This window comes from Cupressus sempervirens, chromosome 7, assembly GCF_028749045.1.
Source record: "Cupressus sempervirens isolate cs-2001-9-10 chromosome 7, ASM2874904v1, whole genome shotgun sequence".
Lineage (NCBI taxonomy): Eukaryota > Viridiplantae > Streptophyta > Pinopsida > Cupressales > Cupressaceae > Cupressus > Cupressus sempervirens.
Genome location: NC_143124.1, coordinates 96890484 through 96910143, shown reverse-complemented (window position 1 = coordinate 96910143; position 19660 = coordinate 96890484). Strand labels below are relative to the sequence as shown.

General features: G+C 35.1%; 1 protein-coding gene across 1 annotated transcript; it reads right to left on the bottom strand.

Moving 5' to 3' along the window:
- Positions 1–8532: 8532 nt before the first annotated feature.
- LOC149545665 (uncharacterized) lies at positions 8533–17828 on the bottom strand. Its single transcript, XM_089793817.1, has 5 exons — positions 17820–17828; positions 12082–12117; positions 9591–9690; positions 8754–9470; positions 8533–8564 (listed from the first exon to the last, which is right to left on the bottom strand). Exons 1-5 carry the CDS (start codon positions 17826–17828, stop codon positions 8533–8535), a joined length of 894 nt encoding a protein of 297 aa, XP_089649943.1.
- Positions 17829–19660: the final 1832 nt, after the last annotated feature.

Genomic DNA, 19660 nt, shown 5'->3' with positions numbered 1-19660 from the left:
GTTCGCGAGTCAGACTACGAGGCAATACTTGAGACATTAAAATGTCGAGCAGATCCAGTTGGCTCATTAGATTGAATACAGAGAGAGGGAGAGAGAGAAAGAGTGATCAACTGGATCCAAATACATTGTTGCAACCTCTTCCCCAAGACTGTCCACATGACTAAGGTGGACCGTATTGTTATGATGCGTAAGTGATGAGATTTAGTTTAAATCATAGATTTTATGTTTTGATTTGTTTAGAATCTAGATTTTATGTTTTGATGTCTCCAATTTTTTTAAAGCTAGAACAATATTTTTCATATTTTCTTATTGTGACGATATTTTTCTTTCATTGCATGTTCTCTTGGATGACAGGAGGGAGAGAAGAAAAATAAGTAGATTTCTAAACAGCCACCCACCCTTCTTCATGTAATTTATTCATTTAAGGTAAAAGTCCCATTTCCTTTGTTTGGCTTTGGTATTTGGTTATTTAAAGTCATTATTCTAGTTGGACCTTCGTATGTTTGAATTTGGGATTGTTTAGTGTCTATTTGTTATGATTTTACTGAATTATTAATTCTATGATGTTTCTATTATTTAATTATTTAAAATAAATTAAAACTTTTTGTATAAAATTATTATTATTTATTTCTATCTATTTGTTATGATTATTTCTATTATTTGAAATAAATTAATTCTATAATATTTCTATGATGAACTATTTATATTTCTAAACTTTACATATTTTAAATTAGATATCTCTCGACTTAATTTACCAAAAAAATTAATTAAAATTTTAGGTATGCTAGTAGTACACCATGACCAACAATCAAACTATTATAACAATACAAATAAATTTAAATAGTAATGTAAGAATGGTTTAGTTCACATAAAAAATAAGTCTATCTTAGATATTCTAAATACATCACAAAACTTTATCGCTTCAAAAAAATTGGAATTTCTCCCATCTACTTGAGTTCCCATCAATTGTCCATAAAACTGGGAAAGGGAATAGGTGTTATGCTCCCAATCCCAACATCCTCCTGTCCACTACTAGGGGATGTGTGTAATGTAGGATTCAGCTCCATCAACTTAATCATTTTTTTCACTAGTTGATTGGGACTCTCACCATTTGTTGCCAACTATGGTGACAATGCTTGGGGTTACACTTATTAAGTAAGAATATTTCCTAATCTAGGGATTAGAGCATTGAACATATTTTGTCCATAACTCCTCAACAAAGTGTTAATTGGTTCATCTAATAAGCCATTGATTTTTAGGAAGGATTCAATAGTGATTTCCTCCCCCTCGCTTTACAACTAATCAATATTTGCATCATCTACAGTAGTTGCATCATCATTTTCAAACTCACTAGGTGCTCTTGCACCATTCTCCCCATGTGACAAAGAACTCATGGTGGATAAATCTGAAGGAATTTCGTAGGAATACCTTTCTTTCCAAAATCACTCTCATCTATCCATGTTACTTCAGATTCTGGTTGATCCTTCCATTTGATAAGATGCTCCATATAGGTGCCATGACAAGTCTTCTTCTTGATTCTTGAATCCATAACCTTTTCAGCTTTTAGCTGAGATTATAATGGGATAGTGACTTCTTCAACCTTTGATTTTGTTTGTCCTTCTATGAATGTAGGGCCTTTATATTGAACTTAGTCCTTGACATTAAAGATAAGGTAAATTTCCAAGTTTGGTGGGAGTTCTATTTTGTCGGCATTAGAACCATAATTTGCAAGTACCTTACAAGGTCCTATCCTATGCATTTGTAGCTTGGTTGGAACACCCTATGCAAGTACCAAAACTCATCCTTGGCATCATACCGTGGCCTCAACACCTTGGATCATCTCAAAAAATCTCATCTAACATGTTCCAACTCCTTGCACACTCTCAGGAACTCATCTCTTACACTTTCTCAATTTTGCCTCTTCTAGGCTTGTTCCAACTAGCCCTTGCCAGTCACTAATTTGTTGTTTTATCCAAAATTTTCCACAGAACTTCCTAAACTATTGGGTGATTAAAATACCCTTTTCCTCACTCTAAAATATACTCCAAAACCAACTACACTTGTTTTGTAAAATATCACTCAAAACTGGCTATTTCAGTCTGCCAACTAGGCCTAGTTTGAGGCCATTTACAAAGCAACTCACAATCCCTTGACTTTTGGAACTCCCATGACCCAAAAAAGTCTTAAGACATGACTCAAATGCAAGGATTCTTCTATTTTTTTGGTCTCATGATCAACTTTACAATGGTTTTTACAAAACCCTCCTTTCTAGCCCCTTTACCCTAGGGCTTTCTAGAACTCTTACTTTGCAACGTCTCTAGAACCCCAAAATGGTTCAAAAACCTTCAATTTGGTTATATTAGATGACTTCAAACATAAAATGCAACTCTTGTTTGGAGAAAACACTAAATCCACCTTGGGAGCAATCACATACCCCTTTTTATGCACTCAAATTTTAGGGAAAACTATGCAAATACTTCTTAAATGGTTTCAACACTTGAATTTTCAGATGGAAATGGTTATTATAGACTCAAACCAACAAGAAAAATCCCAAACTTGAGGTTTCTCAACACTCAACAATCAAATTTCAAAACTGTTACCAGCACTTACTACTAGGACAATTTCTCGTTTTAACGATCAAACTCCCAAACCATACAAAGGACCCCCTGCTGTTTTTGCATTTTTAAACACTCTTTTTGGAGACCTACAATAACCTCTCTCACTTTTTGGAGATCACACTCCGTTTTCATTTTACGACACCGTCTCGGGTGATGCTGAAACTTGCAATGTCGGCTAGTACAAAGTTGCCAACTATCAAATCTCTCTCACCTTTCGTCGTGGGATCAAACTGTCTACTCCGTTAGCTCCAAGTGGCTGGGTAAACCTTATCCCCAACCTCGTCCTATCCCCTTCAGTGCTCGAACGTTCTTAGGCACGCCAATCCGGAATGTCCCTAAGGGTCACTAAATGCCATAGGGCTGCGATCTTTGACAGGGCATATCTCGGAGCTCGTGTGAGGTATGTATGCGATTCTAGTTCCTACAAGACCGTGTTGTAGAGACCTACAATAACCTCTCTCAATTTTTGGAGATCACACTCCATTTTTGTTTTACAATGCCATCTCGGGTGATGCTGAAACTTGCAGTGTTGGCTAGTAAAAAGTTGCCAACTGCCAAATCTCTCTCACCTTTCATCATGGGATCGAACTATCTGCTCCGTTATCTCTGGGTTGCTGGGTAAACCCTATCCACAACCTCATCCTATCCCCTTCAGTGCTGGAACGTTCTCAAGCACGCCAATCTAGAATGTCCCTAAGGGTCAGTAAATGCCATAGGGCTGCGATCTTTGAAGGGGCATATCTCGGAGCTCGTGCGAGGTATGGATGCGATTCTAGTTCCTACAAGACCGTGTTGCGGAGACCTACAATAACCTCTCTCACTTTTTGGAGATCACACTCCATTTTTGTTTTACAACACCATCTCGGGTGATGCTGAAACTTGCAGTGTCAGCTAGTACAAAGTTGCCAACTGCCAAATCTCTCTCACCTTTTGTCATGGGATCGAACTGTCTACTCCATTAGCTTTGGGTGGTCGGGTAAACCCTATCCCCAACCTCGTCCTATCCCCTTCAGTGCTAGAACGTTCTCAGGCACGCCAATCTGGAATGTCCCTAAGGGTCACTAAATGCCATAGGGCTGCGATCTTTGACGGGGCATATCTCGGAGCTCTTGCGAGGTATGGATGCGATTCTAGTTCCTACAGGACCATGTTGTAGAGACCTACAATAACATCTCTCACTTTTTGGAGATCACACTCCATTTTTGTTTCACAATGCCATCTCGGGTGATGTTGAAACTTGCAGTGTCGGCCAGTACAAAGTTGCCAACTGCCAAATCTCTCTCACCTTTCATCATGGGATCGAACTGTCTGCTCCATTAGCTCTGAGTGGCCAGGTAAACCCTATCCCCAACCTCGTCCTATCCCCTTCAATGCTCGAACGTTCTCAGGCATGCCAATTCGAAATGTCCCTAAGGGTCACTAAATGCCATAGGGTTGCGATCTTTGACGGGGCATATCTCAGGCACATCAATTCAGAGGGAAGTGACCATCTTACACTTATCCAAATGTTGTGTCTTATTTGTATCCATGAGAGGTTAATGGAGTTAAGCTTGTGAGCATTTGTGAAGGAGACAAATATGTTCACTAACAAATTTTTGGCAGCTTTTTTGGGGATTCAAAAACAAAGATCAGTGTAGGATTAGATATCCTTAGCTATCCTTTATTCGTGCGAAATTTGTGACTCTATATTTTATCTTGTATAATATTTGAATAGAGGGTTTCATTATATACAATGGATTTGGTTGCGAGAGAACCATGGGAAGCTCATATTGGGCCCTTTGCTTTGTCTAGTATTCATCTTTACCCAAGGGTCAAGAGAAATCATCCCAACACTTGATGGAGGAAAAATACAAGATCTAGATGACCACATCAAAGAAGTTACAATTGCTTGTGGAATTCTTGGTGTGCAAGAAGAGGATGTCTTCATCAGATTATTTTCTCGTGGCTTTATTGAGAGTGTTGCTAAATGGTTTTAGAATTTGTAGGATGGTTGTGTCACTTGTTGGAATGATCTCAAGGTAAGATTTATTTAGATATTTAAGCCTACAGCTGATGTTGGCAAGTTATTAATAGATTTCTTTCAAATTCAAATGAGGAAGAGTGAAATTATGAGGGATTTTGTATATAGATTCAATAGATGTACTAGAAAAATTCCTCCATCCTATTAACCAACTGAAAATAAGCAATTGTGTATCTTTAGAAATTGAAATTAAATTCTAGTTAAAGCTCCAAGAAATGCATAATTTGGAAGATGCTAAAAAAGAAGTTGCAAAGCTAGATGATGCTATGCTGATTAGTAGAATGAAATATAAAAATTCAAGCTATGTGAAGGCAACACAATCTGAAAATTATCATAATCTTTATCCCAAAAAGATGCCTTTACAAAATAAGGTTGAAAATAAAGAAGAAAAACCTTCATCCCCCTTTCTTTTTCATTATAAAAATTTAATGATTTTCAATCAAAGAGACTTTCAAACACCTCATGTTGTTGAAGGGAGATTTTCTAACAATGCAGGAGCTTATCATTTGCATGTTGAATATGACAATGAACACATCTCTTAGCCAATTGATTTGCTGACTTTCTTAGCTATTCCTCCTATTGAGAAGGAACTTGTTGATAATAAAATTAATGAAAGTTTGTCAATGGATGCCCCTTTTCTAGAATTTGATTCTTTTATATTTGAAGCTTCTAATATCATTCCAACCATTGATGTTAATCCAAGAAACTTGATAGATCAACACAAGCAAGAAGGGATTGATGGAGAGAAGATAAAAGATATTCCTCACCCTAACAGACAGATAGAATATGAGGCTTTCTCATTTGATTATACACCACATCAAGAAGAAAGGTTGCTACTAGAAGCATTGGAGGATCATGAAGACATTCAAAAGAAATATGAAGAAGGTTTATACATTTTTATGCCATCCCATAACAGGATTAATGGAATTATTCCAAGTGGAATACGAGGATTAAGTGCTTAGTACTTATTTGGTGTTGGAGATATTTATCTTTGAAGAAGAACTTGGAAGTGTATTCATTGTAGATGAAATTTTAGTGAGCCTATATTTAGACTAAAAAGATAACACTCTAAACACGTCTTTCCCCAACCATTCTCTTGTCAAAGGCGTAACTAATTTTTTTGAGATGGTGGATCTTGGTGTTGGCAATACGAACTGGCTCATTCCAAATGATGCCAAAATGTTGCAACCATAAGTTTATAATGCAAAATGGCTCTTTGGGCTTGGTATATTTTTGAAGAAACTTAAGCAATGTGTTGTTATTGAGTCTTTTCTTATGATTGCCAATAATGATATATCTTGCATATAAAGTTACAGCTCCCTCAAAGGATATTCAATGAATAACATTGATGGTATGCCTTTAATCGGAAGGCACAGAAGGCAAGCTATCATCTATCCATAGACATGAGGTAGATGAGAGAATTTACAAATAAGAAAATACAAACTAAGAACTCAAAGATTCTAAATTAAATATTCAAAATCAGCAAATCAAGGGGAAAGATCAAAATGATTTATTTTAGATTGTGTGATACGCGAAACTCAAAGTTTTCCTTATATGCACAAACACAATTTACTCTATAAAGTTTATCAGAGATAACCAAACTAGTAGAAAGAACAACACATCTCAAATGAATATATTTAAATACAAAGATTTGAAATATATTGCATCTCCTCTCTGATAAAAGATAACAATTCACAAACTATCGTTCTTATTCACGCAGAAAGCCCAATCTAAAAATGAAAAAAATGTTTATAATTTTCCCTCTACCATTATTACAAAACTAAAAAAAGAATCCCTCTTCCTCTTTTTTTGTATCTACTGAAGATTTGTGGGTTTGGAAACCTTAGAAACATATTGGTTGAAGTTTTTTAAGGTGTGTAGAGGTGGAGGAAACGATTGGTGAAGGTAAATCCAAGTTTGGAGTCTTTGGTGGCATTGTGTGCATTTGGGAACACCATTTTGGAAAATATCAGAGATCCTTCACGCTGCCCCTGTTTCCAACAATGTAAGAATAATAACAACTATTTATTAAACTTTTATTTTTACCTTAATCTAGTTACTATAGAATAATAACAATGCATTCCAATCAACTAGTGATTATGTTACAATCATTAATGTATGAAAAAACAGAAAACTATTAGTGATTATGTTACATTTATGATATTTAAAATGACTTTTTTTGCAAATAATCCATCTTTTCTCTACTATCTCTGACATTTTTTAATTGATGATAAAGAATGGTGGTTATGTATTGAAGCTTAACAAATGGAGAGCTTCTCAAGCCACTGATTTCTTTCATGGAGTTCCTAATAAATCTCAAGGTTCTCATTTAGGTGACCAATTGCCTGGAGGTCCACGAATATTGCCTGATAAAGTTTATTGCCAGGAGGTCCTAATCGATCTTGACTGATAAAGTTTATTGCTAATCAATATTGTATCAAAAATTCAAACTAATTAGGTATTGAATTAAACTTGATAAACAAATGATAGAGAAGGAAAACTTTAAGCATGAACAAGATCATAAATCATATGACGATGACATATTGCAAATGATTAACTTATGCTTAAACAGTGATAAATTTTATTGTTACTCAATATTCTATCAAAGTTTCAAACATATTAGGTATTGAATTTAATGTCATACATAAATATATCTAATTTAATGTCATACATGCACATATCTAATTTAATGTCATACACGAACATATCTTATTTAATGTCATACATGAACAAACATATAATATAAAATGATAACCAATAATGTCATGTACATTAACAAACACATAATATATTATGATAACCAATAATGTCGCATATGAACAAACATATCATATATTAACCAATAATGTCATAAGTCGAATAATGTCATACATCCAATAAATGTCATACATCAAATATAAAATGTCATATACATCAAATGTGTATCGAATATGTCCACTGATGCCTATATATATATATGTCTAGATCAACTATATCTTTTCCTTCCCACGAGGGGAAGGAAACAAATCTCTCGATGTCTTCTGTCGTCGTGTCGAGGGAGATGGTGGAGATGATAGGGTCCTCCTGACATGCTCGCTCGTCCTCTTGTTGAGGCTCTTCTCCAACTCGAGCTGATACAAACAAAGTAGATATGAATCAGTATTTATTATACGTTGAAATCAAATATATGTACACACAAAATCAATTATTTTCTTACTGCCATCAAGTAGTCACTCTGTACGTCCACCTCGAAGGCTCGTGGACGATTAGGCGTGACGAGACCCTACAACAATTCAATAAATATAATCACTTATAAATAACATTAGAAATTTTGAGACTAACTATTATAAACAACAACTAAAATGGAGAAAATTCTTTCATACCTCAGTCAATGGATGTGAGCTAGCCATAGTTGCGGCCACTCCATGATCAACAGACTGTCGGAGATGAGGAGGTGTGTCTGATGTCATGAGCTGCATGTCATACAATACACGTTACATGTAACATGAAACATGAAACAAATATAATCAAATGAATTAAATTAACATGAAACAACTGTACCTGTACGAAGCTCGTACGATGTCTATGCTCTGAGTCCATACTAAAGGTTGAGGGTCCTGTGGAGAACTAATGCACATGCATAATTTTTTTTGTCAATCCTTAATATGATAACTTAATAAATATATGTATTAATTTAAATGATTAAATCGATACATACCTCTGGACTCGTGGAGGGGACAAAAAATGGGGCCGGAGCATCGCTGCTAGGCTCGGCAACACTCTGACCCTAAATTTTGAACAATGTCAATAGATGCTAATTAATTAATCATTCACTATACATATGAAATGTGATCAAATTAGTAAATTATAATTGTAATTTACCTGTGTGTCAATGCCAAATGTTTCGTTCAAGAACTAATCAGTGACGAGCACATCATCCGCAACATCTCCAGCATGAGTGCCAAATGTGTATAGGGATCCGTATGAAGTGCACATGTGACCACGATGCACAGAAGGCTCCCCCTCAACTAATGGGCCTGTGGAATGGATGAGGGTCTGCGTCAAAGCATTAATGGTCCCTAGAGTGCTGGCCTCTACATGTTCCTTCACAACTGAAGGAATAGTCACATGCTCACACTGTGGCTTGACCACAGGTGCCCTAACTACATTAGGGTCACGACATGCTCCTAGCCTCTCGAATGATGACCCCCCACCTCTACCCTGGGAGTCTAATAGATCAAAATAATTGGGGATCTCCCCAAGGACAAACTCACAATACAATTTCTTCAAAAAATACATTGGGACCTCGTGATTGTTGCAAGGAGGGGCATCAAAAACCATCCACCATCTATCCCAAAAATGATTTCTCATAGCATCATGTATACACCAATGGATGGGGAACTGTTTAGTACCCTCTCTAATAGTATTTTGCTCACCGGGTTTTCTAAATAATGCACATATTGAACCTTTTGGTATTTCTTTTTTTTTAACATCTTCATATGACAATTTATTTGCATAAAATCTTTTTTGTTCTTCCCTCTTAACCCGCCAAACATCTAACTGACCAGTAACTGAGGCTATCTGGGTCTTAATGGATTCGAGGGATGATGCCAATTGAGCCCTCATTGGATTGGTTTGTCCAGCTTGTTTCAACCGACCAATGAGTCCTTCTAATTCAATTTTGCCTATCTCAATTTCATTTAATATATTTTCTTGTGTGCCTGGTGGAGGTCTTGGAATTGGTTCGGGTTGTGGAATTTGTTGTTCTTCAGGAGGGTTTTGTGGATTTTGGTTTTGAGGTTCTTCAAGTTCTTGAGGGTTTTGTGGATTTGCCGGTTGATTATGGACATTTCCTGATAAAGAATCAATTGAAATCCAAATGAATAAACAAATCTAAATAAAAATTGTAAAAACCCTATAAAACAATATGAATAACATATAAAATAATGCAAAGTCAAGTTTAGATTACATACGGCGTTGGCGTCGGCGTGCTGGTGATCTTGGATTTTGTCGGCGAGGAGGCATATTGGCAAGGGATGTTGAAAATGAATTGTTTTCCAACTCGCGTGCACGCTGCCCTTATAAACAGTAAAAATCACTGTTAATATGATGGGTCGCGGGTGTGCAGCCCATCATTTATAAAAAAAAATTCTTTTTAATAGCGCGTACGTGCTATTGTGCATACGCACTATAGTGCGTACACACAATAGCGTGTGCGCACTATTGAAAAATGAAAAAAAAAAAGGCTTGTCACCTTTTTGGCACCACAACTCGGTGCATATGCCCTTAAGTCAACGATTATCAATATGTGAAAAAATGGAACTCATTGTATTTTGAAGTACTGAGAAGATGGCCTTGCCCTTCCCTAGGAGTTTCAGAAATGGGAGACATTAGGTAAGAGAGTGAAAATGTTACTATCGCTTCAACGCACATGATGCAATTGGAAATGCAAATTTTGATGGTAATCATTTTGTGATAAGGGAGAGACTGGGGATGATCATTGTTACTATCTCTTTAGTAGTGGAATTTTTTTTTCTCTTGAATTTGGTGGTGGGGGATCAGTGGTAAGACTCCTTGGATATTCCTTCTTATGATGTTAGTGACAAGTGTTGCTCTTTGAAAACACTTGTACAATCTTTTTTAAATTATTAGATAAAAACATAGAATTGTAAGTATTAAACATGATTAGCCTTTAGTTCCTAGAAGATCTTTATTTCCCCATCAATACATTTAGAAAGTTAAGTTTTAAGAAGATCATAAATAGAAAAAATTAGAGAAGCGATTTAAACATTTATATTGATTGGAAACATGTGAGTCTTGAGTTTCCTCTACCTTTTAAAGAACATTCCTTAGCTAGCAGACCTAATTCCACATTCCATAAGACTGTCATTGCGCTAAAGATTTAGGAAACCAACTGCTCTAAGATAAAGCTTCCCGATCAATAATAATCTAGCCTATTGAGGTACATAATACTTCTCAATTAAACTTGTGTTAATTTAGTATTAATTTTGTAATTAACTACAATTTCAGTATCTATGTACAAGGGGTGACTGAGAAAACTATTTGAGGTCCAATTTGAAAATATATTTGTAAGGATCTCGACCAAGGTTCACAACTTCGATGATTAATACATTCATTCAGGCCAGAACCTCACTACAAAAAAATAATATATAAAAAAGGTAGTGAATAACATCATGTCTAGACCCAAATCAACCAATGAAAGTCAAATTAGCATAATGTGGAACAACAATATATGCATTGAGTGGGTTGTCATAAAAAAGCTTCATAATAAAATTCATGTCTAGAATTAAAAGACCTTAAAGAACATTTATGCTTGTAACAAAAATGGCTATTCAAAACTGAATATGATTACAATATGTGAAATAGCATTACAAGAACTTGTAATGCTCTTGTGAACATCGTGTTAATTCTTGTAAGAATCCCTAAGATGCTTGTTATACTCAAAATTTTGTTGAAATTGAATTAATTTTTATCCTGTCGGTTAATTGGCTTAGGGTGAAATATGCTTCTTGGATGGAATAATGAGTTCGTGATTAACTTTGTATTAAGATTCATAGCATCTTCTAGTTATTTGCAAAGGAAATTTATAAATTACTTGCTAATGTCATATGGCTTGCTTGAGAAAGATGTATGTGTTCTTATTGATGGGTACTAATGACTATCCACATTTAGTTCTTCAATATCCTATTTGACAAGCTTTCCATAGACATTTCTTTTCCATACTAAGTATTTTTGAAAACATATTTGAGTAGAAGGACTATAGTAGATACTACCAGAAACAGCTTCTTTGCAGTTTTTGAGAAATACTAATAAAGCAAAAAAGAACATCTACTAGTTGGTAGACATAATGGCAACTCTCTAGCAATTGAATTTAATTTTATACATGCACATATCTAATTTAATGTCATACACGAACATTTCTAATTTAACATCATACATGAACAAACATATAATATGAAATGATAACCAATAATGTCATATACATTAACAAACACATAATATATTATGATAACCAATAATGTCGTATATGAACAGACATATCATATATTAACCAATAATGTCATACATCAAATATAGAATGTCATATGTACATCAAATGTGTATCGAATATGTCTCTCAGATGCCTATATATATATATACATGGGGAAGGAAACAAGTCTCTATATATATGTATCAAATACCTCAACTACATCTTTTCCTTCCCACGAGGGGAAGGAAACAAGTCTCTCGACGTCCTCTGCCGTTGTGTGGAGGGAGACAGTGGAGATGACGGGGCCCTCCTGACACGCTCACTTGACCTCTTGTTGAGGCTCTTCTCTAGGTCCAACTGATACAAAGAAAGTAGATATGAATCAATATTTATTATACGTTGAAATCAAATATATGTACTCACAAAATCAATTATTTTCTTACCGCCAACAAATAGTCACTCTGTAAGCCCACCTCAAATGCTCCTCGACGATCAGGCATGACAAGACCCTACAACAATTCAATAAATATAATCACTTATAAATAACATTAGAAATTTTGAGATTAACTATTATAAACAACAACTAAAATGAAGAAAATTCTTTCATACCTCCGTCAGTGGCTGTGAGCTAGCCACAGCTGCGGCCACTCCACTATCAACAGACTGTCGCAGATGAGGAGGTGTGTCCAACATCATGAGTTGCACGTCATACAATACACATTATATATAACATGAAATATGGAATAAATATAATCAAATGAATTAAATTAACATGAAACAACTGTACCTGTGTGAAGCTCGTATGATGTCTCTACTCTACGTCTGTGGTAAAGGTTGAGGGTCCTGTGGAGAACTGATGCACATGCATATTTTTTTTGGTCAATCCTTAATATGATTACATAATAAATATATGTATTAATTAAAATGATTAAATTGATAGATACCTCAGGACTCGTCGAAGGGACAAAAAATGGGCCTGGAGGATCACTGCTAGGCCTAGGAACACTTTGACCCTAAATTTTGAACAATGTCAATAAATCCTAATTAATTAATCATTCACTATACGTATGAAATGTGATCAAATTAGTAATTTACCTATGTGTCAATGCCAAATGTCTCATTCAGGAACTGATCGGTGACAAGCCCATCATCTGCACCATCTCTGACATGAGTGCCAAATGTGCATAGGGATCTGCATGAAGTGCACATGTGACCACGACGTATAGAAGGCTCCCCCTCAACTAATGGGCTCATGGAATGGATGAGGGTCTGCGTCAAAGCATTAATGGTCCCTAAAGTGTTGGCCTCTACATGTTCCTTCACAACTGAAGGAATAATCACATGCTCACACTATGGATGGACCATGGGTGCCCTAACTACATTAGGGTCACGACGTGCTCTGGACCTCTCAAATGATGACCCCCCACCTCTACCCTGGGAGTCTAACATATCAAAATAATTGGGGATCTCCCCAAGGACAAACTCACAATATAATTTCTTCAAAAAATACATGGGGACCTCGTGATTGTTGCAAGGAGGGGCATCAAAAACCATCCACCATCTATCCCAAAAATTATTTCTAATAGCATCATGTATGCACCAATGGATGGGGAATCGTTTAGTACCCTCTCTAACAGTATTTTGCTCACAGGGTTTTCTAAATAATGCACATATACTACCTTTTGGTATTTCCTTTTTTTTAACATCTTCATATGACAATTTATTTGCATAAAATCTTTTTTGTTCATCCCTCTTAGCCCGCCAAATATCTAATTGACCACTAACTGAGGCTATCTGAGTGTTAATGGATTCGAGGGATGATGCCAATTGAGCCCTCATTGGATTGGTTTGTCCAGATTCTTTCAACCGAGCAATGATTCCTTCTAATTCAGTTTTGCCTCTCTCTATTTCATTTCTTAGATTTTCTTGTGTGCCTGGTGGAGGTCTTGCAATTGGTTCGGGTTGTGGAATTTGTTCTTCTTCTTGAGGAGGGTTTTGGTTTTGGAGTTCTTGAGGGTTTTGATGTTCTTGTGGATTTTCTGGTTGATTATGAACATTTCTTGATAAAAAATCAATTGAAATTCAAATAAATAAACAAATCTAAATGAAATTTGTAAAAACCCTACAAAAAAATATTAAAAACTTACAAAACAATATGGAAAATATATCAAACAATGAAAAGTTAGGTTTATATCACTTGCGGTGTCATCGTGGGTGCGCTTGTGGTCTTGGATTTTGTCGACGAGGAGGCATTTTGGCAAATGGTGGTGCAAATGTTGAGTCTTCAACTCGCGTATGCGCTGCTCGCTGTAGGAGTAGAAGAAAATGGTAATGAAAATGATGGGTTGCGGGTTTGTAGCCCATCATATATACTTTTTTTTTTTTTAAAAGCGCGTACGCGCTATAGCGTGTACGCACTATAGCGCGCACGTGCTATGGCTTGGGTTGCCCAAGCCATAGCGCGTACGCGCTGTTTAAAATAGGAAAAAAAAAATTCCTTGTCACCTTTTTGGCACCACAACTCGGTGCATATGCCGCATTACAAATAATTTTTTATTGATTACTCAAGCATTGATCCTTCTATTTTTATCCTAAAATATATATTATCTACTTATATCACTTGCAAAATCCCAAAGGGCTACAACAAGTTGCTTGATCACTATCCATCCTTAGAAGAAATTGATAAATTTGTGTATAATTTGGCCCTAGAGAAGAGCCCAAGTATGGATGGACTTCTAGTTATATTTTACTACATACTTTAGCCACATATTAGGGAGTTTTTTTACAATGTCTACTTGGAAGCAATTGAAAATGGGTCTCTTGGTCCTTTCGTTAATCATAGGCTTATTAAGCCTATCACTAGAGGAAAAACCAAAGACTCATTGAATAGTTGGGGCCTCGTCATTTTTGTCAACAACTCATATAAGATAATAGCTAAAGCTCTAGTTAAAAAATGAAACCCATTACTAAAGAAATTGTTGGACCATAAAAAACTAGCTTCATAGGGGGCAAATTTATGTTAGAGAACCTAATTCTTGCTTGGAAAACTATTGAATAGGTCAAAAAATGGATCATGAGGCTTTTATTCTCAAGCTATCATTTGATAATTTACCTATATGATTGTATCATGACATGCATCCTCATGATGTTCCAATGGTTGGTATTTTGGGGTAATCTTTGTGATCATGTTTGAATTTTTTCCATGGATGCTAATGTAGGATTGGTTATCGATAGAGTCATTTACCCATAATTCGCTCTTCAAAAGTCTAGTTGTCAAGGTTATTTTCTTTCTCCTTTCCTTTATGTTCTCCCAACCAATTCTCTTGGTTGTCTCCTTCATCATGCCCAATCTAACACTCCCATTCATGATATCGCTCTTCCCAATAATAGTGTGATACTTAACTCCCACCTTTTTGATGATAGTATAATATTTGTTCATAAGTTTTTTGAGGATATTAGTAACCTTATTGATGTCATTGACTTTTATTGTGCTATCTCAAGCTCCAAATTAGCCATGCATAAAACTAAATTTTGGATGACAAATACTTGTCCTCCTTAGCCATGGATTCCAAAATAATGTAGATATATTAAAAAATGGCACCATTTCTAATTATCTTGGTGTACCCTTCGGTATGGGTATCTCCTTGGAAAATACACAAAGGTGGGTATCTCAAAAAAATTCTTGGTTTGTCCTATCTTTCAACAATGCACTCGGTTTTTCAACCTCCTCTGCATAGAGAAATTGTTTAATTCAATTCAACAACATGCCTTTGAAAAAGGTCCCTATTTTCAATTCCAAACAAGTATTCAAAAAAGGCCTCCAATTGTTTAGGGTCGTATGGAACCCTTCTAGATTCACATGGAAATCTAGATTTGACCAAATGAGTTCTTCAATCTTAATTTAAAGGCAAAGCCATGGCATTCGAATTGCAAAATATGGTATACTAAAATCTCTTTATCATTATGCCTTCCACCTTCCATTCAAAATTTAATAAGGATTGAAGGTGGTCTTAAAATAGAAATAGAATAAAAATATTCCTCTTAAAATACTCTATAAAGAGATAGTCTACTCAATTTGTTTGGAATTGTAATTTCAACAGATATGTAGGGGGAAATATTAGCTTTCATATTTGGAAGGAAAAGGATAACTCGCAACTCTAGCTCACTTAGTTTGGAAGTTGATCAGTGCAAAATTCCCTATTGGGTCATGTCTTAAATTCTTGCATCCACCTCCTTCTATCCCTTTTTATGGCAAGATTGAAACTTTCAAACATTGTTTTTCATTTTGTCCTCATGCTAAATTATTATGGAGATGACTTTTTGCAACTATTTCCAAGATTTTTTATTTCCCTTGGACATGGAAGTTTTCTCTTTTACGGACCTTAAGACACATGTTATCCAACTCCTTAGGCTTACTAGAATAAAAATATTTGGAGGATATTATGTCAAGCTACCTTGTCCCTCTCTTTCATGTTCTCCTGTTTACATGTCAAATTGTTGCATATTTCTTCTTATGTTAATCATAGTTATGCTACCAAATATGTTTACCATCATGTGATTCGCTTGAAGTCTTGGCTTCAATCCAAAATCTTTCCCAATGCTCAAAATAATAACATAAGGTAAACTTTGTCAGCTGATATAACAGGTAATGTGTCTTACACTCTGCAAGGGAGGTAATCTTCAGATTTGTCGAGCATTTTTTAGGTTTTACATGTAAAGAAAATGATATTTTCTGTCATGGTGGAGGTTTGTGGTATTTTAATGGTAGCAACATTTTCACAAAAGCAACAAGGTTTAATGTTTTGAATTCCATTTCTCTAGTATTATGCGGACAATATGTGCTTTGTGTTAAGCGTATTGTGCTTTATTTTTAATGGTTGTATGGCTTCAATTTTCCATGCTACTAGTTTGTTGGATAATGGAAAATCTTCTTTGTTTCCACTTCTATGTTGCTAGATGAGTGATGTGTTTAGAGGGATAACATTTCCATGTTCTTGTTGATGTTCATTTATTATGTTTTAACTTATTTATTTCATTTTCTTACTCTTAATCCAATAACAAATAAGATGAAGCCAATATTCTTTGAAATTTTTTCCATTTTATTTGACTTATTTATTACTATTAAAATAAATTCTTAGATTAATTTAATGAAAGCAAGGTGTTCCACATAAAGAAAATTGTGTGCATTCCTTTTGTTGAGTTTCAAATTATGAAAGTAAATAATAGTTATTGATAAATATAACTATTTTTAATTATAATATAATTAGATATTAAATTTTTTTCATTTTAATTCATGTACAAAGTTAATTTTATTTATTCTAGACTTTATAATATTATGTTTTTCTTACAATTAATATCAATATGTTGTATAATGTATTGATTATAAAATCTAGTACATAAGAATTTATATTTCAATTTAATACATTTATAATTAGTATTTTTAAAATTTAATTTTTAATAAATTAAATAATTTTTATTATTAATATTTCGATCTTGCTATATTTTGACTTTACATTTAATTTATTCTATTTTCACAATTTTATTGGTATTGCTTAAATTGTTTGATATTCACTCTAAATCTACATAACTGTCATCTCTTATGAATTTTAAGTCAAATTATTATTAAATACCTCTCTTCATTTGCATGAAAATCCTGATGATGGATCACGTAGTGTGATCCGAAATGTTGATGATAAAAAATTCACACAATCAAATCCAAAAGCTAAATGTAATATTAAATACCTTTTAACTAGATCACATTATCTTTTTGCACATTCTTCATCTCTATATTTTAAATAATTGCTTCATATCTCCCCCTCTTCTTTCTATTTCCACCCCTCCTTTCAATAACCCTTTTGTACCCCTCTTTCTTTCTTATATATATATATATATATATATATAATTTATTTCATCTCATCTTTATCTTTTTTCTTCCCCTTTACCTTTAGATATGGCTCCCTCTTACTATCCTCTAATCTTTATATTTATTATTATTTCCATGTCTAACTCTATATTATCAAAATCCTCCTCTTATTTCCCCTTCCTCTTTCCCTAGTTATATGTAGGTCTCTCTACTCTATAAATTTATCTTTCCAACTTTCCCTACATTGCCTCTCTCTAGTAGTTATCTTCCTCAATCTCTTCTATTATTCAACACATTTCATACAATGTCACTAGATAACATTATTAATGCCTTTTCCCTTATTCTTACCTCTTTCATTTCAGTCTGCACCTGTTCAGGCTTCCTTTATTACTTCTCCTGGCTTTGATAAATTTCCAACGGTAAAACAACATAAAGAATCTATAACAAGGCACCAGTGGGTACGATATGGTCCTCATGGAAGAAACAAACAAAGAAATCACAAAAATAGTTGCAGAGAAGATACTTGTACAAGTATCATTGATTGATCAACCAAAGATAACAGAGGCACAGCCAGAACTAGGTGGGTCTACCTTGCAAAACACAGGATCTGATAGTAACAGGGTCGCAGAGAATCTGATAGTCAGGGCACCTGTAACAGCAAAACAACAAACTAATCTGGGAGAAGCTATGAAACACAATGACATCTCTGGTAACAATGGCTTGGTCCTGACTTACGAGGATAGTTTAATGCACAACAGCATCATCAAGTGGAATCAAGGGAGCTTCCTCATTCTTCCAAGACCCTCAGTCGGACATGCGAGTTCATTCAATCTTGGAGGGACAAATGGCAATTTACCCACAAACACTTTGAGCTTCTCACAAGCCAGTAGACCACCCACAGGAGGAAACTACACCTATGTGAATGCCAAGCAATATAATAGAATAATTAAGCGGAGAAAGATACGAAAGTTTAAAAATGCAAAAAGAGGGAAGTTAGTAGCTTTACTTCTGAAACCGATTCCACATTCCTCAAATAGCACAAGGGAGGGAGAAATAAATCTGAGGCTAACTGAAATCTCTGAATCAATTAAGCGATTTGATAATATTAGAGATATTAATGGTAAAGGGAATATGGATAATTCTCAGGTGATAGGCACAGTGGAAGATGGGCTGCCAAATAATTATAGCCCCACAAGGACACCGATGACGTGGTATCCAGACATCTTTGTGAATGATTTGGTAGCTATGAAGGAAAGAGTGTGGGCACTTGAAGAGAGGAGCCAAATAGAAAGTATCACAATGAAAAGAGTTACTGAGGATAACTAGAAATTGGCAACGGAGGTCAAGTCACTTAGAGAACAAATTCAAAAATTGCAATTTAATATGGAAAAAGGAGAGTATGAATAAATATTGTTAAAGAAAGAAGTAGGAGAAAAGAGGACAGCAGCAAGTACTACGGGAGAAGGAGAGGCTACGGAAGGAGACAAGAACCCGCAAATGAAAAATATACAAGATACCATGGCCAATATGGAAATAAAAGAGAATCAACTCAGAGAACATATTGAAGAAGTTAGATCATGGGCTAACATAGTAAAGGGATCAGCAAACACTCCTATTGACAACATAGAAAAACAAGTTTGAAGACAGATTAGAGAGGAAAAAGAAAGAAATGAGAAAGCAGCAAATATCGTCATCAAAGGGCTACGAGACTATGGAGAACATAAGAAAACAATGGATTTAGTTAAAGACTTCTTTAAAGACCAATTAGACTGACATGGAACAACCATACAAGCACAAAGAATCGGAAAATGGATTAGAGGAGGCAAAGACAGACATGTTAGAGTGACAATGAGGAATACAGGAGATAAAAACAACATTTTCAGCAAGAGGAAATTTCTTAGAGGCACACACATATATCTCGATGATGACCTTACCGTAATTCAACAAGAAGAAAGGAGGAAGGAATGGGAAAAAGTGAAAACAGTAAGAGAAAACGACAAGTGAGCGTGGCTACGAAATGGCAAAGCCCAAATCAGCAACAAAATCACATGCAATAAATAGGAACTCAGGCCCACCCAGGAACATTTAACTATAGTTAGTTGGAACTGTAGAGGTTATCCTTGGAGAAGAGGACTTGGGTTAGGGCCGATAGCTAAAGATAATGACATCATTATGCTTACCGAGACTCA